This window comes from Cornus florida, unplaced genomic scaffold (genome assembly GCF_030987335.1).
Source record: "Cornus florida cultivar Cherokee Brave unplaced genomic scaffold, ASM3098733v1 CherokeeBrave_3.0.0_Hap2_Chr11, whole genome shotgun sequence".
In the NCBI taxonomy this organism is placed as follows: domain Eukaryota; kingdom Viridiplantae; phylum Streptophyta; class Magnoliopsida; order Cornales; family Cornaceae; genus Cornus; species Cornus florida.
The window spans coordinates 101,174,823-101,199,415 of NW_026775581.1; the positions used below are offsets into that span (position 1 = coordinate 101,174,823).

General features: G+C 34.7%; 1 protein-coding gene across 1 annotated transcript; it reads right to left on the minus strand.

The window, feature by feature from the left end:
- Positions 1 to 1,030: 1,030 nt before the first annotated feature.
- Positions 1,031 to 3,625, minus strand: LOC132281696 (cytochrome P450 84A1-like). Its single transcript, XM_059783371.1, has 2 exons — positions 2,696 to 3,625; positions 1,031 to 1,645 (listed from the first exon to the last, which is right to left on the minus strand). The coding sequence occupies exons 1-2, from the start codon at positions 3,623 to 3,625 to the stop codon at positions 1,031 to 1,033; spliced, it is 1,545 nt and encodes a 514-aa protein (XP_059639354.1).
- Positions 3,626 to 24,593: the final 20,968 nt, after the last annotated feature.

The window sequence follows — 24,593 nt, forward strand, 5'->3', positions numbered from 1 at the left end:
CAAATTGAGTGCATAAGCATAAACATATAGGTTCCATTTTATTTTGGTTGCGAATACCTAAAGAGTTAGAAAACCAATTTAATTTTGAGGTAAATTAAGAAATGAAAAGAGAAAACAAGAAGAAAAAAAAAAATTTGCAATTATTAAATGGGTAACAATTCTGCATTATACACCTGAATTGAGGAAAGACTCGAACAAATTTCTCTCTGCCAAATAAATGCATGCTCCTAACCATAAAATGCCATCCCAACCTTGCCTTACTGGTCGGCTTGATGCAATTCGAGGCCTAAAGTGAAATAGTTAAATTTGAACTTATCAAGTTAACTATATTAATTTAATATTATTTCTATTTTTAGTTTAAAAGATATTCACTCAGTCCTAAATTAAATGTTTAATTTTTTATTTTTAACTCTCCTAAAATAAATGTCTCATTTGAAAAGTTAAAGTACTACTTTTTGTAACAATACGAATTTAACCTTCTTGCATTGAAATTATAAAAAGTAAATAATTACATCCTGTAGACACACTATGGACAGATTTGGTAATTCATTTATTACTAATTAATACAATAAAAAAGTATTAAAACCCATCCTCTTAAAAAATTATACTCTCATAAAGGAACATTTAATTTGGGATGGAGAGAGTAACAATTTAATTATACATGCAATTGATGCGAAAGAAATTCAATAAATTACAAAGTCTAACACAAATATAATGTTTTTATACAAAAAGAATTTAAAAATTAGAAAGAGTAAGGTGTGAGATTGTTGAGAGAAATAAATGAAAATTATGATAAGATAAAAATTTCCATGTAAAAGAAATTTGTATGAATCAATGAAAGAGCAATTGTATTTATTTATTTTTTAAAACCTTTTTAAGGAAACAACTAATTTGAGGCATCAAAAAGAAAATAGTGCACTACCATTATTAAGTATTCCCTGATATTGTATATTTACTTATTTTGTTTATATATGGCTTCACATTAGGAACTTGGGCTCTTTCCTCTTCTTTAGTCTGCATCTCTCAGTCATTAACATTGCAGGCGATGACTCGGTACGGCAACGAGTTGAATCGCCCTCGGAGAGGTGAACCCGAACACATCATTCATATCAAGTTCACTGGGTTTCATACCATCAGGTAACTCCCATGTAAAGCAATGACAAAGTTGTGCCACTGTCAGCTCCAGTGTATACAGTCCAAGTTTCATGCCCGGGCAGGACCTACGTCCTGACCCGAATGGTATGAGTTGGAAATTGCTTCCTGTAAAATCCGGGGCATCACCATGAAGAAACCTAGATGGCTTGAACGTGTCGGGATTGTCCCATGCGGCTTTGTTGCGACCGATTGCCCATGCATTGATCATGACATGTGATTTGGCCGGAATTTTGTACCCGGCCACCGTGCAATCCGTGGCGGTCTTGTGAACGAGTACCGGGATCGGCGGGTGGAGCCGAAGGGTCTCTTTGATGACACATTTGAGGTACGTGAGCTTCACGAGGTCAGACTCGTGGACTCGGCGGTTTTGGCCCACCACGTTGGAGAGTTCTTGTTGCACCTTCTTGAGGTCCGCCGGGTTCTTCATTAGCTCCGCCATGCACCACTCGATCGCCGATGCCACGGTTTCCGTTCCACCGAACATCACATCCTATAATAATGGCAATTAGAACGTGATATTTTTTTTATTTTATTTCTAACTTTCAAAAAAAAATTAGAACGTGATTTAATTAAGTTTTTGTTCGAAAAAATTAAATCCAATTGAAATAATGGTTTGGTAAATTGTTACACTTTAGAATAATAGATTTAAGAATAAAATAACTGAAAATTCATAATATATAACAGGTGAGAATTTAAAATTATAAACAAAAATAAATCTGAGAATTTAAATTTTATTTAAAAAATATAATACAAGTCAAGCGAAGACAAGAAAATTATGGAACATAGCATATACAACATTTATATCACAAGAAGTTATTATTTACGACAGAAATTTAAAACAACAGAAAATAAGAAATTAATATATAAAAGTTAGAAAATTGTAAAAAAAAATAAAAGAATTTTTTTTTTGATAAATTTACTATTCATAACATATATGATATAGATAGCATAAAAAGTCCCCATTTACAGTAAAAATTTAAAAAACAGAAGCAAAATAAATTTATAAATTAGAAAAAAGGAAAAAATTACATATACACGAGGGGACCGTTTTTTACACTAACATGAAGTTAGTTAATTTTCAAAATGTAAATAGTTGAATTCTTCAAATTGCTGAGGTGGATAGGAACAAACCTTATGCATTATTTTGAATTATCTGATATGCAACGGACCATTCTACTAATTTAATATGGGTCAAAAATATTATTGATATCATGATGATGTCAATTCCCACTCACATAAATCAGTCCAATTTGTGGGACTTTCAAATTTCAAATCATTATCTTTTGTATATATCATCCGAAAATGGTCCACTTGAAAAAAGTTTAAAATGCATATTAAATAATTGAAAATAAAAATTTTCATTCATGTCCACCTTAACAATTTTGAAAAATTCACCTATTTAAAATTTGAAACCCTAAAAAGGTCCCTAATTTCGGGTATATATATGTGTAATTTTTCTTAACAAAAATTAGTAGTCGGGGAAGCAAGAGTGTTAACTTAAATCACTGTGATTAGATTCATGGTTATACGAATTTCTTACCATGATTAGAGCTTTGATGTTATCTCTAGTGACCTTAAAGGAGAACTGTAAATCTTTGGATTCATTTTCAAAATAATTTTCCTTGTAAAATTTCAGTAGCTCATCCACCATATCTGTATCAACTTCATCTAAGCAGTTGTTGAGATTGCTAATCTTTTTCTTCGCCATGTGATCGTCGATGATCTTGCCGATAAACTCATCAAGCGATCTTCGAGCACTGATAAGCCTCTCGTTGAATTTTTGTCCACAAATCCAACCCAACCATGGTATAAAATCCCCAATAGTAGAAGCCCCAAAGAGCTTCGAAAACTCCTCTATAATCTTCCCGAACTCGTCTTGTCCTTCACGTGATATCGACCCGAACGCAGCCCGATAGGTTATGGTTTTTGTCAAAGCAAGCGCCAACTCGGCCACATTGACGGAGGATCCAACCTTGGCCGATATGGTCCCCATCAACCAATCCACCTCTTCATTTACCGATTGCCACGACTCGGCCCGTTTCGGACTGAACAGCTTCATGACACAAATCTTACGTGTCTCGCGCCAAAACGGGCCGTAGTCGGCAAATGCCATGTCGGCTCGGTCGTAGGTCAAGAAGCTTATGGCCGTAGTGGCTGGACGGTTTGAGAAGGCGTTGTCCTGGACTTGGAGGACTTCTCGTGCCATGTCTGGGGTGGACACGGCCACCGTGTGTATTCGACCCATTTTGAGGTGAAGCAGGCCGCCGTATTGCTTGGCAAGCCGGGCTAGTCCGCGGTGAGTTAACTGATCCATCATCAGCATGTTTCCTATCAACGGTAAGCCTTTTGGGCCGGGTGGGTATGGAAGTTTTGGGCGTGAGTGACTGAAGAAGGTCATGACAAGGAAAATGAGAGCAACCATGAAGCACGAGAGTAAGGGCTGCAGAGCTTGAAGTGAAGAAGAGTCCATGACTAGGTGTGGGTAACATTCAAATGTGGTGGTTGGCGGAGTTCTAATGTATCTCATGTTTATAGGTGTATATACATTTATATATGAAAAAAGGGAGAGAGTTAAGTGGGTGATTGATATGTACCTAAAAATACAAAAACAACTAATTCTTCGGTGGTAACAAACCTTTGACAGCTGAAATTGGGTTTTTGAAAACTGAGTATTCATAGTACTGAAAAAGTTGGTGCAAAAATATTAGACTATGTTTAGAACTAAGTTATACAATCTTTTTTAATGAGTATCGAAAAGCTGCAATTCTCACCCCCACTCACGCTTTATGTGATTTAAGTTTAAAGGAGAAAAACTTTTATAAAAAAAATATTCTTATCACAGGAATAAGATCGTATCACCTATTAATTAAATAAATTCAAATAAATGCAGACACATAAGTTATAAAAATGTACATAATTTAGTGGATTCTATACGTATTTTCGTATTTAATTAGTGTCTAATACAATTTTATCACTACCAGGAGTATGGGTTCATGTTGGAAACAGAAATAGTTAAGAAAAAAAGAAAAAAAAAAAAAAAGTTTTATAAACTTAAAATTAGCTCAGAAATTTCCAAATTCAGCTGAGGAGCATTCTAGACTAATATTTCAAATTCAACCAGTTGTGGGCCCAACAAGTTGGGGAGCAGAGTCACGTTCAACTAGTTGGGGAGCAGAGTTTTAAGCACAAAATATTCCAACAGGTACAAAAGTTAGTTTCTGGTAATCTTCTTTTCAGAATTTCATGACAAAACTACCTAACACAATTATAACTTAACCTGCAACAAAAACAAAAAACACTTAGGGCCTGTTCGGAGGCCCGATATTGTTTTGGTGTTTTGATTTTGGTTTTGGGTCAATATCATGTTTGGAGCGGGCTGATATGGTATTTAACAGTGCCAAAACATTATCATTTTTGGGCCAAAACTCATATCAACATTTTGGTGATATTTAGACTGATATGGCACTGTAGCGGTGAATTGATCTCAAACCAAAACCAAACCAACCCTCGTTTTTACTGTAGCGGTGATATCATGTATATAAGATCGCATATCAGATTTTAGGTCATTTTTCAGCATCGTTTCTCTCTCTTCGCGTAGCTCCCTGAAAGGCGACTTCAGTGGCGATCCAACCTTTTCCACCACCGATCTGGCAGAGCTCCTCCACCAGGTACGTCATTTTGTGTCTCTGTTTGTATCTATAGATCACATATATCTTCGCTTTTGAGATTTACATTTGGGAGGTCCTCGTGTTCACTTTCTCTCTCTAATATTGTGACAATCAGAGTCTATATTGCTTTTCCAAGTTCTGATCTTTATTCCAATCATCTTGTGAGTGTTGTAATTTAGGGCATTTGTGTCCAGATCTCAAGTTTCTCCACCACCGATCTGGCAGAGCTCCTCCACCAGGTACGTCATTTTGTGTCTCTGTTTGTATCTATAGATCACATATATCTTCGCTTTTGAGATTTACATTTGGGAGGTCCTCGTGTTCACTTTCTCTCTCTAATATTGTGACAATCAGAATCTTTATTGCGTTTCCAAGTTCTGATCTTTATTCGAATCATGTTGTGAGTGTTGTAATTTAGGGCATTTGTGTCCAGATCACAAGTTTCATGAGGCTGTGACGGAGATCTAGGGTTTGATTTTAGCCCTGTTTCTGGGTTGTTTCTTCTATCAACCATGGTTCTGATATAAGGGTTTATATGTCATCCATCGATTGTGTGTGTTGTAATGTGGAAGCAATTAGAATGTTGACTGAGTTAATTATAGCTATCGATTTTAGCGATATTTTCAAGATCTGTTCTTGGTCCAAATTACAATTTTGTAAAGGATCTGTATTATGTATAAATCAACCTAACAGGCTCTTATATCATATCAGGCTTGATCGTACATTAAAAAGCAAAATTAAGATTGATATTTGTAAATTATTAAATTGTTTGAATGATCAATTTGTTGTATTATATTATTTAAGGACAAATGGGAGGACAAAAGATTCGACAAAAGGATAAATTTTAAACATTCATCAACTTTTAAATTCTCAAACTTAGGATGATGAAATCTACAGCCAATATATTTTTTTTTTTTAATTTGTGCATTATATTGGCTAGGCCCCGCCAATTTTTAATGTATGCTTCACAGTTCTGTAAACATTCAAACCAGTATAATTTAGACGACTTGAAAAAGAAGAATAAATACAAGTAAATTCTAGAATAAAATTTAAACTAGGGAATTCAAATATCAACAGAAAATGGAGTTTCACTATTATCTTTCCACAAGACCATAACCAACAAAAACAGACCCTAAATGTAAAAAACAGAACAAGACTTGAGAATACAAGAATTGGAGTACTAATCTTGATAACAGAACAACTTCCAGCTACAGCACCAAGAAATCCAAACGACAACCCTGATATTATGAAGAATACACCTAAAAAAAAAACACAACAGACCTGGTCAGAGCTAACAGGCCTGCTGCAGAGTAAGAGATGGCACAACATAAGCAAAAGCATTAGATCCTCAAAACAGATTCAGGCAAATCCAAATCCTGTTCTGAGTTAGCAATTTATTTAAACAGGCAAGCGAACAGATAAAAGAATGCTTGTGAATAGCTCCTTGAAACCAAACAGTCTCATTCCAAGCAACAACATTTTTCTTAGGTCTAATATTTTCCCAAGCAGTTTTAATGGTAAACTGCCCCTTACTAGGTAACAAAATAACTTGATCATTATTTAGAAAGGCTGGAAATCTGAAGGTATGACATTCCTTAGCTCAATAAGCTCAAGGGTGTTGGTTTGAGGCCACTGCCAGTGGTTATTAACTATAATATCAGCCACAGTTGTTTGTTCATTGTAAACCTGAGTCAAAGATGACTCTATTACCTATTCTCATCACAATAGGGCTCATAGGGAGCCAATAGTCATTCCATAACCAAGTGTGTGTCCTTTTACCCACTTGATGCATAATAAACATTCTAAAGTTAGTTCTAATTTGTAAGATTTTCCTCCAGCTCCAAGAACTACTTTGAGGAATTTTAATAGACCAAAAGTCTCTATTTCTAAGGAGATGAACTTTAACCCATTCAGTCCATAGAGATTGAGGCATCACTTGAACAACTTCCCATAAGTTCTTAGCCATAGCGGCCCTGTTCCAAGCATTCAACTCCAAAGACTCAAACCACCTTCCTTTTTAGGGTAACAAACATCCTCCGAAGCTACTTTTGAACCAGCATTCATTAAAGAACTACCCTTCCACAAGAAATGCATTAAAATCGAATTTATATCTTTAAAAATAGCCTTATTATTTTATTTTTTTTATAAGTAATAATATTAAAAAAGGCGTTCAATAGGGGAACTCGTCCCGTAGACATAAAAGAAACCGGGGTCTAAGGCCCCAAAGAATCCAAAAAAGAAATTAAATCAACAGAAGAGGAACACGAACTTTTGTTCACATAACTAAATAGAGAACGAATCGCTTGTTGAATATTTGAATATTCATTGGTAATATAAGAAAAAGAATAAACATTTACATCTCTTTGAAAAAAATGCACTGATAATTTGTCAAATCTTGTCAATTCACATTCGCATATTTGTTGATATTATACAAAAATTCATAGGGTTGCAATTAAGTTTCTAAAGAATGGCCTAAAGAATACTATTATACATTTATTTACTGGAACACTCACTATGCACTAAATGATTAGAATATTCTCTCAGTATATTATGCACACATCTGAAACAAAAATATGATTGTTGCCATCTAGAGGTATTACTTCTGTGAAATGTACTTGCAATAATATTTCCCTGAAATTTCGTAAAGAGATAAAGACAGTACCTTGTGTGTTATACTGCTATATACCACTTTCCTTCACCTTGCTCTTCGTGAGATGAAGTGTTTTATAGACAGTACATTTTTTACTTATCATTGACGTGTTGAATTATGAGTCAAAACACAATTCAATATACTAAACTGTTCAATTACTTAATAATAATCAGATGGACATGAACAATGACAATGTTGAGCAATACCCATCAAGAGACATTCATTCTCTTGATGGTGACAATGGTGAGGATGTTGTAGTTGTTGAACAGGCCGATGCCGCTGTTTGGTGTAATGCCCATCAAGAGAAATTCATGCTCTTGATGGAGGAAGAGGTTGGAAAAGGAAATCGTACAGGCACGACTTTTAATCCAAATGGGTGGACACGTATTGTGGACGCAATGTTATTAGAAACTGGAAAGAAGTACACGAAGGACCAATGTAGACAAAAATTCAATAATATAAGAGCATTGTACAAAGATTGCAAACAAATATTATCTGAGACTGGTGTAGGGTACAACAGTGAAACTGGAATGATTGACTTGGAAGCTGAAAGATGGGTTCGATTGTGCAAGGTTAGTATTTCAATACGTGTCTATTTACCATACATACAGTAAATAATTAGTGATTTAGTATTAAAAGGGTTTGATGAACAATAATTGTAAGCTGATAACGTGTAGATTCTCAAGCATGGAAAAAAAATAAAAAAACAGGGGTGTAAGAATTATGAGCAGATGGTAAGGATTTTTGGGAATACACATGCTACTGGCAAGCATGTTCATCCTTCTACAAAGCCACCCAGACCTCACCAAGTGCTAACAATGCCTCAAGTGGCAACACATGAAGCTCAAATTCATAACATTGAGGGCAATGTGGGCATGACTGATGTAGAACGACCTAATGTAGAAGGACCTAATGTAGAAGGACCTATTGACCTCAGTCCTACTCCCAAACCTATAGCTAAGAAACAGAAGAAAGAAACTTTTTCAGAAACAATGTCTTTAGTGATGGAATGTTTGACTAATATTAGGAACGCGAAAGCTGAAAAAATTGCAAAAGCCATAGCAGAATCATCTTCTAGTTGTTAACCATCTCGATTTACCGAAATGCCTGAAGTGACATATCCCAGTAAAAAAGAAAAAGAAATGGATCCCCAGCTTGAAGAGTGCGTCAAGATCGTCAACACATTAGTGGGGATTGATGATACCCATTATGCTAAGATCATAAGGATGTTTGGTGAGGACAAGGTGTGGAGGGATATATTTCTTCGCATTCCTGATGCAAGGAAGGTTGGGTGGGTGATGAATCAGCCTCTATGATTTCTTCGGTATCTTACTTTTATGTGCTTTTGGATGACTGTTTTATAACTGCTTTTACATTATTGTTGGATGAGTGTAATGAATTTTTCTTATCTACTGCTTTTACATTATTGTTGGAAGACTATATTTAATTCCTCTATTTACTGCTTTTAAATTAATGCTGGAAAACTATTTATGTTCTACATCTATTGCTTTTACATTGTTGCTGGATAATTGTATGATTTGGTATGTCTTTTCCATTTTGCTTCATTTTTGTTACAATAACTGCTTCTGTTTATTCTTAAATAGGATAGTAGCTATGGATATAAGGACAATATTAACCATTTATGATGATGATGAGGAGGAAATTCTTGTAATGATCGCAGCCGTATATGAGTACTATTATAAACATTTTGATAAATAACGTTGTAGGGATTCCATGTTACAAGGGGAAGATTACATATTCGAGGTCTTAAATGGACATGAAGATAGGTGTTATGAAAATTTTCGGATGTACCCCAACATCTTTAGGGCATTGTGTCGTGAGTTGAAATTGTTAGGATTGAAAGATTCAACATTTCTAACGGTAGAAGAACAAGTTGCAATTTCCTACTTACCGTGTCTCACAATGAAAGGAATCGTGTCGTTGCTGAAAGATTCCAACACTCTACATCCACAATTTCATATCACTTTCATACTGTATTAAAGTTAATTTGTGAGTTAGGGACTAAGATTATTGTTCCCCCGGATTTGAATGAAATTCCTAAAGAGATAAAGAACAATCCAAAGTTTTACCCATACTTTAAGAATTGTGTAGGAGCCATAGATGGTACTCATATCCATGCTGTAGTGCCAGTTGACCAACAAATACCCTTTCGTGGTCGAAAGGGTGATACGACTCAAAATGTCATGGCCGTGTGTTCATTTGATATGAAATTCACATACATTCTAGCAGGGTGGGAAGGGTCTGCTAATGATTCGAAGATTTTAAATGAGTGCATTCAGAATGAGGATTTCAATTTTCCATCACCACCCGAAGGTAAAAATATTAAGTTTTCATATTTGTGCATTTAACATTACAAATACGTTAACTTTAATACTTTAATACTTAACATGACAGGTTAGTTTTATTTAGTCGACTCTGGGTACGCCAATCAACCGGGGTTTTTGGCCCCTTACCGAGGTCAACGTTACCATATGCAGGAATATCGTAGACATACTAGAGGACCACATGGTAGAGAAGAGGTGTACAATTTTAGGCACTCGTTATTGAGGAATATCATAGAGCGATGTTTTGGGTTGGTAAAGATGAGATTCGCTATATTGAAGCAAATGCACCCTTATCACTTTGACACTCAAGTTCTTATTGTCATTGCCTGTTGTACATTGCATAATTTCATAAGATCCCAAGGTGAATCTGATGAAAATTTTGATTCTGAAACCCCTCAATCTTCACAAAATAAACTTAATGTGGATGACGATGTTCAGGTGGTCAGTGCTACTAATACACAGATACGACAGATGGATATTTATCGTGATGGTATTGCCAACCTAATTTGGGAGCACTGTAATCACTAATTATAAAACTGTCTAATAGTGTGTAGAATTAAAATATGGATGCCTGTAATAACTAATTATATTACGTAAATTAAACTCAGATGCTCCTTATTTATGGATAACTGTAATAACTAATTATATTAGGATATCAAATATTAAATGCTTTAGTACTTGTAGGCGCACTTATGTATAGGCTTGAAGGTGAGCGACCACAATGTGCATGTGGTAGAGGTCCTATGCATCTGTATAGGGCTCGAACTCCAAAAAATGATGGTCGACAATTCTATAGGTGTCCGGCTCGGGAGGTATGGTCAATTACTTTTAGGTGCTATTTCTGTTACTGTTTCCTAATTGTATAATTTATATTTCTTGTAGTCACATATGAATGCATTTATGTGGGTGGATGAGTTGCACCAAGGTGCACAAGTTGAAGAACAGGTTCAATCTGACTTGGACAGAGTCATTGCAATGATTCAAAATGAACAATGTAGACAGAAGTACATGCTCTTCCTAGGTTGTGGATGTCTTGCTATCACAATCATATTTATTGTGATTGTCCTCTTGTTGCTCATTATCGTTGTTATTGAAAGATGAAGTTAGATAAACTTCCATCTTTTGTAATATATGACATGTAATATGTATTTAGTTAATTTCCTGTGTTTCATTTGGTATGTAATATATACTTAAATGGTATATTTTGAACTACGTATTAGTTGCTGTTGTGTTATCTTCTCTGTCATTTTGGGAGTGAGCTTTAGGGTATTTGTAAAATTTGCTACTGAGGTCATTTACACTCTATTTGCGACATTAGAGAAAAAAAAAGGTTAGATATATCTTGTTTACTACTTCTAATTATTTCATTCCTACCGTGTGTTATTTTGTTTTTCTCTAATGTTGTTCATGTCTTTTGTTTTGCATGAGGTCATTTACACTTTAAATTTACAACTAAGCTTGAAAAAAGGTTAGATATATCTTATTTATTACTTCTAATTATTTCATTCCTACCGGGTGTTATTTTGTTTTTCTCTAATGTTGTTCATGTCTTTTATTTTGCATGAGGTCATTTACACTTTAAATTTACAACTAAGCCTGAAAAAAGGTTAGATATATCTTATTTACTACTTCTAATTATTTCATTCCTACCGTGTGTTATTTTGTTTTTCTCTAATGTTATTCATGTGTTTGGTTTTGCATGAGGTCATTTACACTTTAAATTTACAATTAAGCCTGAAAAAAAGGTTAGATATATTTGTTTACTACTTCTGATTATTTCATTCCTACCGTGTGTTATTTTGTTTTTATCTAATGTTGTTCATGTGTTTTGTTTTGCATGAGGTCATTTACACTCCAAATTTGCAGTTTAGCCTGAAAAAAGGTTAGATATATCTTATTTACTACTTCTAATTATTTCATTCCTACCGTGTGTTATTTTGTTTTTCTCTAATGTTCTTCATGTGTTTTGTTTTGCATGAGGTCATTTACACTCCAAATTTGCAGCTTAGCCTGAAAGAAGGTTAGATATATCTTGCTTGAATTAAATTTGTGGACGGTGTCCCTTGTTAGTTGAATTTTGTGGGCGGTGTCCCTTATTGAAATAATTTTGTGGGCGGTGTCCCTTATTGAAATAATTTTGCGGGCGGTGTCCCTTATTGAAATAATTTTGCGGGCGGTGTCCCTTGTTAAATGAATTTTGTGGGCGGTGTCCCTTATTGAATTAATTTTGTGGGCGGTGTCCCTTGGGTTTATTGTGTTTTGAAATTTTGGAAATGTCCATTTTTAAGGGGAAGTCATGCCGGATTTTTTTTAAAAAAAATAATAAAAATTTAATTTAACTCTGCTTTATATTTTGCTACTATAGGTAATGTCTTGTTTTACATTCAAATTCATTTTTTGCTACTACATTGAAGGACATGGCAGTAAGTTGTAGGCAGTGGCACCAGCGGGATTGATAGGAAGCATTCTCTAGTTGCTGCAACTCCAGAAAGCTAGTGATCTCTAAGTTAATCAAATGGAGGCCTATGCAAGTATAAAAAAGTGGGTGTACATTTTATGGAATGAATATTAGTGATCTCCAATTATGTGTACATTTTTTGTAAGTGTAATGAAGTGTGTGTGTACTTTCAAATATTTTAAAGGAATGTCTAGCTTCTTATATGTGGAAGTATATATGTGAATGGTGCAACACTCAAGTTCTTAAGATTGTGATGTATAAAGCAAAACTATACGTGGAAGTATATATGTGAATGTCGTTCAGTCTTGTAAGAGGGATCTTCCTTGATTGCTTACTTTTAATCTTTATTCATATTTATCAATTCTGCTTATGGTTGGATATTGTATGAAATATTCACAAGTCCGTTATCAAAATAAATACTCAACAAAAGGGGAAATGGTCTTATGACTAAACAAAAAAAAATATTACCAATTTGAAGGACCTCCACTGCAAAATTTCAAACTAATCTAAGTGAAGTAAAACTATTTACAAGCTTCAATGTTCACCAAATTTCAACTCTGACCAATTCAAGACGATTAACGTTTTGGCTTTGTTTCTTGTTAGTTTTAACTACAAGGATCTCTCTCTCTCTCACATTCTTCATGAATATATATATATATATATGAAACAAAACAAAGTTAAATGGAATGCAAGCCAAAAGAAAAAGATAAATGGAGTGCAAAGATCTACTCTCATTGAAAGATTATTACAAAGTTAGATTTGTAACTTGGTTGCCATTAATCATGTTTATGCAGATTTATTCATTATACATGTAAATTTAACAAAAAAAAAATTTCCCAACTCTAATGCAGATTTTTTTTTTTTTTTTTTTTTTTTCCATAAATTATTTCAAATCATAAAGAAAAATGGACTATTTTACATATAAACTTATAATTGTATTCATATATATAATTTTTCAAAACAAAACAAAACAGTCTTTACTAAACAGGTATTCTGTTATTGATTCAGAATTTTTAATAACAAAACACTATTCTCAAACGTGTTTTGTTTTTGGATTTCTTAAAACGCATGACAATACCAAACGCGTTATCATGTTTCGGATATACAATTATTAAAAACAAAACAATCGTTACCAAACATGGATCCGATTTCTACTAAAAACATACCAATACCAAAATAGTTGTTTTCATATCGTACCAAACCATAACATATAACGTTATCGCCATCCAAACGGACCCTTAAATTACAATGTTGTAACTTGTAATAGATGCAAACAAAAAAGCTGATCCAACAAAAGCTTCACAAATTTGCACCTGAAAACATGTTTGAAGTATTTAACCTAAATTTCCAACACAATAGCGTACTCAAATACCTTGCGAAAGCATAATAAAGAAACAATGAACAAATAAAAGAAAGCCTAAATTTACAATACAAGACTCAAAATGCATCGTGAAAGCTTACTAAAGAAATAATGAAACAAATAAAGAATGTGTAAATGTGTCTCTGTTTGTACCCAAATTGGTCATTTGGTTGTGCGGCTACGCATATTGACCTACAAGCAAACATTACGGCCGGGGCTATGAATCACGGGCTAAAATTCGTAATGGGACCATCTTTTTTTTTATATATATTTTTATAGATGAAGTCGGAACCTTCACAACTATTCGCCTTTTGAACTTATAGCTACCAGGTAATGGGTGTTGGGAAACGTGCAAGTTTTAAAAACTTTCTGAGGGATTTTAATTTTAATTTGTGATCAACCATAATCAATACAAAATAAATACAAGTAACATTGATGCAAATATTGAGAATATAACCCTCTAACTATTAATTACATAACTATCCAAAGTGTTGGTCTAAGGATCCCGAAATATCCGCCGAATAAATCAAAGTAATTATTAATTAATAAAAGAGTCTATACTTCTTTCATACTTAAGAGTCAAAAACCATGACAGTGATATGGAGTAATTGCATACGATGGCTCTCACAATATATTTTAACCTAACGCAGATCCAGTTCAAGTCTTAGTTAATAATGAGTCCATCCATAATTACCGACTATGAACTATTTATGATTACTATTTATGTTCATGTATTGATCGACATCACATATATATATAAATATCTCTTGTAATCAAGTGGACACAATCAATTCCGTAATGAATCGAAACATAATACATTGAATTCACCAATTGTATAAAGTATAAATGTGACGGTCCTGGTTTTTCAAGCCAGTGCGTCCTGTGATGAACCGAAGATTGACCCGATAACGAATTCGAATGCAGAAGCGAAAACAGAAAATAAGACTCTAAGAAGTCAAAGTGACCTTCCATGAGGCCGTGGAACTCAACGAGAACTGATACGGAAGCAAAAGATCGAAAATATGACAAATAAGCTTCAGGGGCAAAGTGGTAATTTTCTAAAAATATGAATTCAGGTGCCACCGAGTATACCACTGGAAAAACAACAAAAAACTAATCAAGATGGACTCAAGAATCACATGATTCGGAGTTCGGATGAAGGAGAAACGGCATGACGAAGAAAAACGAGCACTTAAGTCTAAAAGGGTAAACTAATAATTTTCTATCCAGCATTGTGGAAGAAAATGAAAAAAACTCGCTGTAAAATGCCCAAAATGCCCCTCCATGAAAACAGGTCATGAGGGTTAAAAACCTATTCGGACGTGCGATAATGGTCCATGGCTTAAAAATACTACTGATGTAAAATTCGACCCCCCGAAGACCAAAAAGGCAAAAATGAACAAGAAATGAGAAATTTGAAAACCAAAATTAACAAATGATTTCAAATTACTATTTGACCCTTGGCCACACTTTAAACATGATTAATGAGACCCTATGGAAGAAAAAAAATGGAATTTCCACACCCGATGTAACCATGGTGAAACAATGACTTGTGATTTTTCAATATTTTTATAATATTTCATGAAGTCAAAAGTTACCTAGAATACAAAGTATATGTTATTGGCCTCTGGCCACATCTCATATATGTCAAATACATTACAAAAGGTGTACTTATGTACATATTACATATACGGAATCAAAGATACAAGTTTTAGCATATAAAGCTACAAAATGACATTTCATGCGAACATTTGCATGAAATGGAAATTTAAAAGCTACAAGTCATCGAAGGAATGATGAGCATCATGAACCAAGCCTTCGTACCCGAAAAAAATCCCCAGTAACTTCGGGGTGAGTAACATAAAGTTACTCGTAGGAAATGAGCATGCATCAATCTAGCATTTTACAAAATTATCACCTTAAGGTGAAACAAGTCAAAAGGGCTCGTGCCACCTAACGTCTATGTCAAGATGAGACTCAGGGAGCATCCTAAGCTACCTTAGATCATTTCTAGCATAAATCACATCATTCATGCAATTGAAATAACATAGAAGCATGTTACACAAAGCAACAAGATATAGATTCTCAAAGTCCTCAACTTGAAATCTAAAACATGAAAATAAGTAAAGCAGATCATGCCACCTAACGTCTATGTTCTAAATGAATTTATAAGATCATTCCTAAGCTTATTAGAACATCAAAACACAAATCACAATATCGATACAATTTAACCAACATTGGAACTTCCAATACAATGCATAAAACATGATTCCTCAAAGTTAACATCTTGAAACTCAAAATGGGAAATCAATTAAAGGACAACAAGTTACAATATCACCTAGTTATCAACTTGAAATGAAATGCGAAATCAAACAAAGTGGATACTTGGACATCACGCCGGATCAGACCGACACCATAGTTACTTTAGGGTTACTAACCCATGGGTAACTGTAATACCCCTAGTTTTGAAAGGGATATAATCGGAATTTTATTATTTATTTTATTGTTTTCAGTATTTATTTTATTATTTTTAGGTGCTTATGTGGCTATGTGTGAAATTTGAATTACCTGATGTGTGAATTGACTGGTTGGTTTAATTTAATTATATGTTTAAGTTGTATTTAATTAGCTTACTTATTTATTTATTTTTATTTTGATCTAATTGTTGTAAGGAATTGTTTAATTAGGTAATTAAGTTAAATAAGTTTTTAAAATATGTTTAGTACTTAGGGTTCTTTGAGAAGTCACGTATGTTGGCCGACGTTGATTTTAAATAGGGTTTTCTATGGGCCAACTAGGATTTAGTATAGGGTTTGAATTGAACCTAGGTCTTGTGTAAACTTATAAATATATGTATTAAGTTCTGCCTAGGGTTTTAGAACCCTATTCACGACAATGGAGGCAAAGAAGGAAAAGAGGAGGATTACCATAGTTCGCCGGAGAAACTTAGGAAGACGACGCTGAGGTTTTGAACTGATAACTCACAGGCAAGTTCTAATCCTAACTCTATCCCGTTGACTTGTGTTCTTTGCATGTCTAATACAACTCTAGGAAGATAATAATGATTAAAAATTAATCTGCGTCTTCATGTTTCTGATATTTTAAAATTAATCGTAGTTGTATGATTAAGTACTGCTTGTTTTGAGGTTTTCTTGTTTAACCTTTAATTGAATGCATGTACATTAATGTATATAGGGTTTTAATTAATCTGGAACACATGGGAATACAGTGGAATTAAACTGGATCATAGGGTTGAATTCTTTAATCAGTGAGTGTTCAGGAATAAACAATTACTTCGTTCTAAGTTTTGTTGTGTAGGTTGTGTTCCGAAGGATAACTGGGTTTCTATAAAGAATTTAATTGTCTATTGAACATACTGGAACTCAGTTTAGAGACCTAAAAGTCTTAAGAATTAAGGACAGACAAATTGAACGTCGCCGGAGTAGACACAGGGGAAGAAATCAAACAGAGAGGAGGAGAGGGGGAAGAGGCGGCTCCATAGAATCATAGAGCCGGCTCTAAAAGGGTTTGGAGGTGGCTCCAAATAGGTTAAAGCCGGCTCTATCATGTTTGGAGGCGGCTCCAAGTTGTTTAGAGCCGGCTCCTTCATGGTTTTTCAATTTTTTTTGGTTTTCTGCGAAGTCTGGGCTGTTGTGGTGGATTTTAAAATTCTAGATTGAATTAGGATTTGTTCTAGGGGAGCACAGTGATGTCTAAACCCTTATTAAAGCTTCAGGAAGCATGGTAATACGTAAACTACCATAGGAAATTAATGTAGAAAATAGTAGGGAGTTTTACAGAAAGTCTAAGTGTTCGCTTGGATGCAGATGATTCAGGTTGCTCATGTCTAAATTAGCAACAGACTTAAGGAGTTTATGGTTTAGATCATGTCACAGTGTTATAAAATTAAGCATGTCAATTGTATTAATTCGTTGTTATGCTTAATGGGAACTTGGTTGTTAACTATACAATTATACAGTATTGTATTTTATTAATTTGTCGAATATCGTGGAACAGTTTTAAGTGAGCATGTTAATTCTGATATCATTAATTTTATGCTCATAATGGATTACAGAATGGATTATACTTTTTCTCCGTATTTTAATCTTGTTGGAGAATTATGTTACCGGATGAAAAGAACTAAATTGCCTAAATTAATTTAACAATTGTTTGGACTAGAACATAATTATAAAACTTATTTAAATGCATGATAGAGTTGTGGTTTTATTAAAACTGATCTATGCATGCTCTGGATACTGGTTGTTGAACTATTAAACCATTTCTTGCAATTACATGATTTAGATCTTGGATTTAAATTGATGAAACTTTAATCACTTTTCTGCAATGATATGGATATTTGGTTTTGGACTGTAAATTACTTATTTATTATTTATATATTGTAATTTACATGGATATGAAGGATTGTATATACCGGTATGGGACGGTGACATATTAGGTATGGTTTAGCTCAAAACGCTAATTCCTACCTTATGGATTTTAATTGGTGAACAGCTTTACCCGTTCTATCAATTATATAGATTTTGTGGATTGTATGCACCAGTATGGGACAGTAGCATACTAGGGATAGACTGATTAAAAATACTCAGTCCTACCTATTTTGGAATAAGGGTACGAATTATAAAAACATATTCTCTTTATATTTAAGTTTGTGCGGTTGAATAAGCTGAACGACTTATTGGAACTCTTATATAAGTCTGTACGGTTGAATAAGCTGAACGACTTATTGGATTTCCTATGGATGGATATGAATGGATTTTAAATATATTTTTATGGTACCACAAGATGAGCTTGAGTGTCAGATTCGTTGGTTAGGATGTGTATATGCAGTAGGATGCGTAGCTGGATATGAGAGATTGAGGTGTACCCTGTTAGGTTTAGGTACTCATGCCCACCTATGGGTGCGTTTTCGCATGTTGCCTTCTATTCAGGTTGAGACCCTCTCTATAGTCCAGTGAGAGTCCTGCAGTGTGAATATACATACATACGGACTATTAGCTATTGTTGAGTTGGTTAGAATGTATATGCATATCGAGTCTCTGCTTGGATTGTAGTAGGTTAGAACTTGTTCGTGGGCCTAACCCACCTTTATTTTTCAGGTACTCATCAGTTCCAGACTTAGACTTGATTGCGTTGAGCAGATTACTACTCACTCTTCCGACGACGTAGGACTTTTTCTCCATGGTTTACACAGGATGTTCTTTAAGTAACTTTCATTTCAGTTTGGATTATTATAAGGGGTCCATTAGAGATGGATTCCCGAGATGTATTAGAATTGGAGAAGTTGGATGTATCAGATTAATTTTTTATTAATAAAATTTTATTATGAGGTTTTCAGTTTTGGATTATCGTTCTAGTTTTGTTCCAGCAGTTTTATTTATTCTTGTTTATCTTAACTGTATTATGTGTTCATTTATTATTAATTGGTTTGATATCCTCGGGTAATTGGGTGTGGGCTTAGCCAAACCGTATCCGAAAATCCGGGGGTATCACAGTTGCTATCAGAGCACTCCAGGTTCTAGTGTCTTTAGGAATGTTTTCGTTATAAGACTTCCGCGTTGCGTCTCTTAAAGACTTAGAGCCATATTAGGATTCGTTATACTTTATTTACGGTTCGTTAGGAGGAGTTGATGTCAATTGAATTCTGTAGATACAGAATGGTTAACACTAGGAGGAGGATGGGGTCCACGACGAAAGCAATACGGACTTAACGGAGTAAAGGAGTATGTTGTCGAGTTCTTTGCTAGAAACAAAACTTGGGGATTGAAGGTTTGGTTTCGGAGTTGGCACTACTTAGAAAGTATACGCCAAGAACGGATCAGGGTGTAGGTGTTAGGTTGCCGCATGTCGGGCCAACACAACTTCAGTTGTTCTAAAAAAAAAAAAGACAAGCGAGGAGTAGGATTCTGAAAATGATCCTAAGGGAGGAGATATCAGCGTATCCAAGAAAAGGGATATTGAAGTTTGAGGATGAAGGATCGCACAAGTGTGCTCTCATTCACTAGCAGTATAGTGAATGGTACTAATGGAGTTGGTATGAACCAATCTACATATAGTTAAAGTTTTGTATCATCTCTCCGGGAGTTATGTGAGAAGTACTCTTTAGGAGTTTGGGAATCGGATGGAGTTCTTACCAGAACAAAGACGTGATTTTATATCACATTCCGGAGAGTATGGGGATTAGGTTCTGACGTTCTACGCTGCGTTGTAAAGCCACGTTAGATGGTTTGCATTCCACATATAAGGAGTATGATGGTTAAGACATTGGATATTTGCTTAGGCAAACGATGGTGCTATTACGCTATGGTTAATGGATAGGTTTCAAGGTTGGATGATTACCAACGAAACTACGAATTGAACTTTTATGACCTAATTTGGCAACTTGAGTTCAAAGGAGGTTTTCTTCTCTGGAATGGAGTATGTCTTAAGTAGAATTATATTTTGGTTGTTTTGTGTATTGTGTGTATCTACGTGTTTAATCTTTGATTGTTATGTGTTTCGGTTTTGTTATTACGTGTTTTATTTTGTGTTAATTAGTCCGTATTGGGAATATGGATTGGTTGGGGACACAAGTATGTGATCAACCAACTATTATTTTAATGATATAGAGAAATAGCGGTATGTGCACTATGATTTGGGAATGTATGCACATAGGATTTGGGTAGACATATAAACGCCTAGCCAATCTATCGGACCTGGATATGCATCACTATGGTATGCTACTTGGGAAGGGATAGTTAAACTATCAACACGAGTCAAAAAAATCTACAATGATTAGATTCATATGCTTTATGCTAGGTAGGGATTCGTTAGTACAACGCTATAAAAATGGTGGTTGTTAATGTTTTAGGGATTCATGAGGTTGTGGTAGGTAAAGATCACTGTAATGCTATTATGGTTCGGATGGAGGATTTCGTGCTGGTATGTACTTATTGGAATGATGCCGAGAGAGGATAGTGGACTGATGAAATCTTCATTAGTCTATTCGTAACCAAGACAGTATTTACGAGGGTGTCATTTGGAGGAGTGGCTGGTGTGCACTTGGAGGAGGAACTAAAGTTTTTACACTATATAAAATCTGGAATTTTTTTTTTTTTAGGGTCATAATTTGCAACAATTAGCTGTTGCAAAGACATTGATGACTATATGGAGGATGGGGAAAAGTTCCATAAGCATTTGAAGCGGGACAAGGAGTTAACTTGAGACTTATCTATAATAGAGAAGTAGGGTGTGTTAAGGATAGGAAGGTGCGACCGAACACCTATATAAGGAAGCGGTGCACGTTGTGTGTGAAAAGTTATAATGAGTTGACCTTCGATGAATGGAATTACCGGTTAATTTTATTATCGGTAAGTTTATTACTAACTGGTGATGCATAGATACAGTTGCAGGGTTAGCTTTTGACAATGCTTCGATGTAAGCGATGGTGCAGACGGAAGCTGGTGGTACCAGACCAGTTGGTACTTTCTGTAGATGAACGGGAAGGAGGATATAAGGACTGAGATTCACATCTCTTAGTTCTTTATTCATCTCGGTGCAACATAAAATGCTTCATGGTGTGAGCAGTTGTTCGGAGAATCGGCAAGCAGAGGGACATGGTGATTTGGATATCATTTCTAAAATGATCGAGATGGACCATTCGAGATTACGAGACCCATGTAGACATTTTATATGTTCAATTGATAGACCTTTTCACGGATTTGGATGATGGGTTGTTAACTTTTTACAAAAGGTCAAGATTTGGTTGGAATGTTGGTTCGTTTCTTTATTAAATCAACTAAATTTTGGTTTATTGCGAACTGGTGGGTTATCAGTTCGTATGAATAGAGGGGATTACAAGACGACTTAGATGCCTCAATGTGATGATTCACATTTTGCATTAAGTTCTGTCCGGGGGAAAGGAATAGTGAGGTGGATGCTCTTAACAACCGATTGGATATTCATATCTTGCGATTCATTGTTGAGTTCATAGTGGCAGTTTCGCTTGTATAACAATAACACGGGCTGTTATCACAGGAAATAAGGAAGTCAACTGCACAAATCGATAAGCTACCGCCTAAATCAAAATGGGAGTGGGAAACAGTTGATTTAGGGATGTCTTCTATATCAGAAGCAAGGTGCGTTACTGAGGAAGGTCAGTTTTTATATATTACATTGACGTTCATGAAGGGTGTTTCCCCATTTATGCGGTAGCTTATCGATTCGTGATTTACAATGTTAAGATGAGACGCATAGAAGTTTTATACATTTATGCTATGTACCTTGGAGGAAAGGTGGATCTGTACCTTGTTTAAATAATTTGGGTAAGGATAGGAAGTTGCTCAATACAACTTACGTGTTGCATAACTTTTATGTTTTATTGATATGGAACTCATAAGTTTCCTTGGAGGATTTGGAATTCAGTAGAGCTCCTGCATAGCGGCAGCATCCACAATGGAATGGAAATGAATTTTAACAAAAATAATTCAGAGTTTCGTGAATTCCGAGGACGGAATTCCGTTTGTTAGGGGAGAAGAATGTAATACCCCTAGTTTTGAAACGGATATAATCAAAATTTTATTAGTTATTTTATTGTTTTCAGTATTTATTTTATTATTTTTAGGTACTTATGTGGCTATGTGTGAAATTTGAATTACGCGATGTGTGAATTGACTGGTTGGTTTAATTTAATTATATGTTTAGGTTGTATTTAATTGGCTTACTTGTTTATTTGTTTTATTTTGATCTCACTGTTGTAAGGAATTGTTTAATTAGGTAATTAAGTTAAATGAGTTTTTAAAATACGTTTAGTACTTAGGATTCTTTGAGAAGTCACGTATGTTGGCCGACGTTGATTTTAAATAGGGTTTTCTATGGGCCGATTAGGATTTAGTGTAGGGTTTGAATTGAACCTAGGTCTTGTGTAAACTTATAAATATAGGTATTAAGTTCTGCCTAGGGTTTTAGAACCCTATTCACGACAGTGGAGGCAGAGAAGGAACAGAGGAGGATTACTGTAGTTCGCCGGAGAAACTTAGGAAGACGACGCTGAGGTTTTGAACTGACAACTCACAGGCAAGTTCTAATCCTAACTCTATCCCGTTGACTTGTGTTCTTTGCATGTCTAATACAACTCTAGGAAGATAATAATGATTAAAAATTAATCTGCGTCTTCATGTTTCTGATGTTTTAAAATTGATCGTAGTTGTATGATTAAGTACTGCTTGTTTTGAGGTTTTCTTGTTTAACCTTTAATTGAATGCATGTAAATTGATGTATATAGGGTTTTAATTAATCTGGAACACATAGGAATACAGTAGAATTAAACTGGATCATAGGGTTGAATGTTTTAATCAATGAGTGTTCAAGAATAAACAATTACTTCGTTCTAAGTTTTGTTGTGTAGGTTGTGTTCCGAAGGATAACTGGGTTTGTATAAAGAATTTAATTGTCTATTGAACATACTGGAACTCAGTTTAGAGACCCAGAAGTCTTAGGAATTGAGGACAGACAAACTGAACGTCGCCGGAGTGGACACAGGGGAAGAAATCAAGCAGAGAGGAGGAAAGGGGGAAGAGGCGGCTCCATGGAATCATAGAGCCGACTCTAAAAGGGTTTGGAGGCTGCTCCAAATAGGTTGGATCCGGCTTCATCATGTTTGGAGGCGGCTCCAACTTGTTTGGAGCTGGCTCCTTCATGGTTTTTCAATTTTGTTTTGGTTTTCTGCGAAGTCTGGGCTGTTGTGGTGGATTTTAAAATTCCAGATTGAATTAGGAGTTGTTCTAGGGGAGCACAGTGATGTCTAAACCCTTATTAAAGCTTCAGGAAGCATGGTAATACGTAAACTACCATAGGAAGTTAATGTAGAAAACAGCAGGGAATTTTACAGAAAGTCTAAATGTTAGCTTGGATGCGGATGATTCAGGTTGCTCATGTCTAAATTAGCAACAGACTTAAGGAGTTTATGGTTTAGATCATGTCATAGTGTTATAAAATTAAGCATGTCAATTGTATTAATTCGTTGTTATGCTTAATGGGAACTTGGTTGTTAACTATACAATTATACAGTATTGTATTTTATCAATTTGTCGGATATCATGGAACAGTTTTAAGTGAGCATGTTAATTCTGATATCGTTAATTTTATGCTTATAATGGATTACAGAATGGATTATACTTTTTATCCATATTTTAATCTTGTTGGATAATCATGTTACCGGATGAAAAGAACTAAATTGCCTAAATTAATTTAGCAATTGTTTGGACTAGAACATAATTATAAAACTTATTTAAATGCATGATAGAGTTGTGGTTTTATTAAAACTGATCTATGCATGCTCTAGGTACTGGTTGTTGAACTATTAAACCATTTCTTGCAATTACATGATTTAGATTTTGGATTTAAATTGATGAAACTTTAATCATTTTTTTGCAATGATATGGATATTTGGTTTTGGACTGTAAATTACTTGTTTATTATTTACATGTTGTAATTACATGGATATGAAGGATTGTATGTACCGGTATAGGACGGTGACATACTAGGTATGGTTTAGTTCAAAACGCTAATTCCTACCTTATGGATTTTAATTGGTGAACAACTTTACCTGTTCTATCAATTATATGGATTTTATGGATTGTATGCACTAGTATGGGACGGTGGCATATTAGGGATAGATTGATTCAAAATACTCTGTCCTACCTATTTTGGAATAAGGGTACGAATTATAAAAACATAATTCTCCTTATATTTAAATCTGTGCGGTTGTATAAGTTGAACGACTTATTAGATGTCTTATATAAGTCTGTGCGATTGAATAAGCTGAATGACTTATTGGATTTTCTATTGATGGATATGAATGAATTTTAAATATATTTTTATGGTACCACGAGATGAGCTTGAGTCTCAGACTCGTTGGTTAGGGTGCGTATATGCAGTAGGATGCGTAGCTGGATATGAG

Coding starts and splice junctions, on each gene's coding strand:
- LOC132281696 (XM_059783371.1), bottom strand. CDS start 3,625: ATGGACTCTTCTTCACTTCAAGCTCTGCAGCCCTTACTCTCGTGCTTC. Junction 1,646..2,695: donor ACATCAAAGCTCTAATCATG/GTAAGAAATTCG, acceptor CCATTATTATAG/GATGTGATGTTCGGTGGAAC.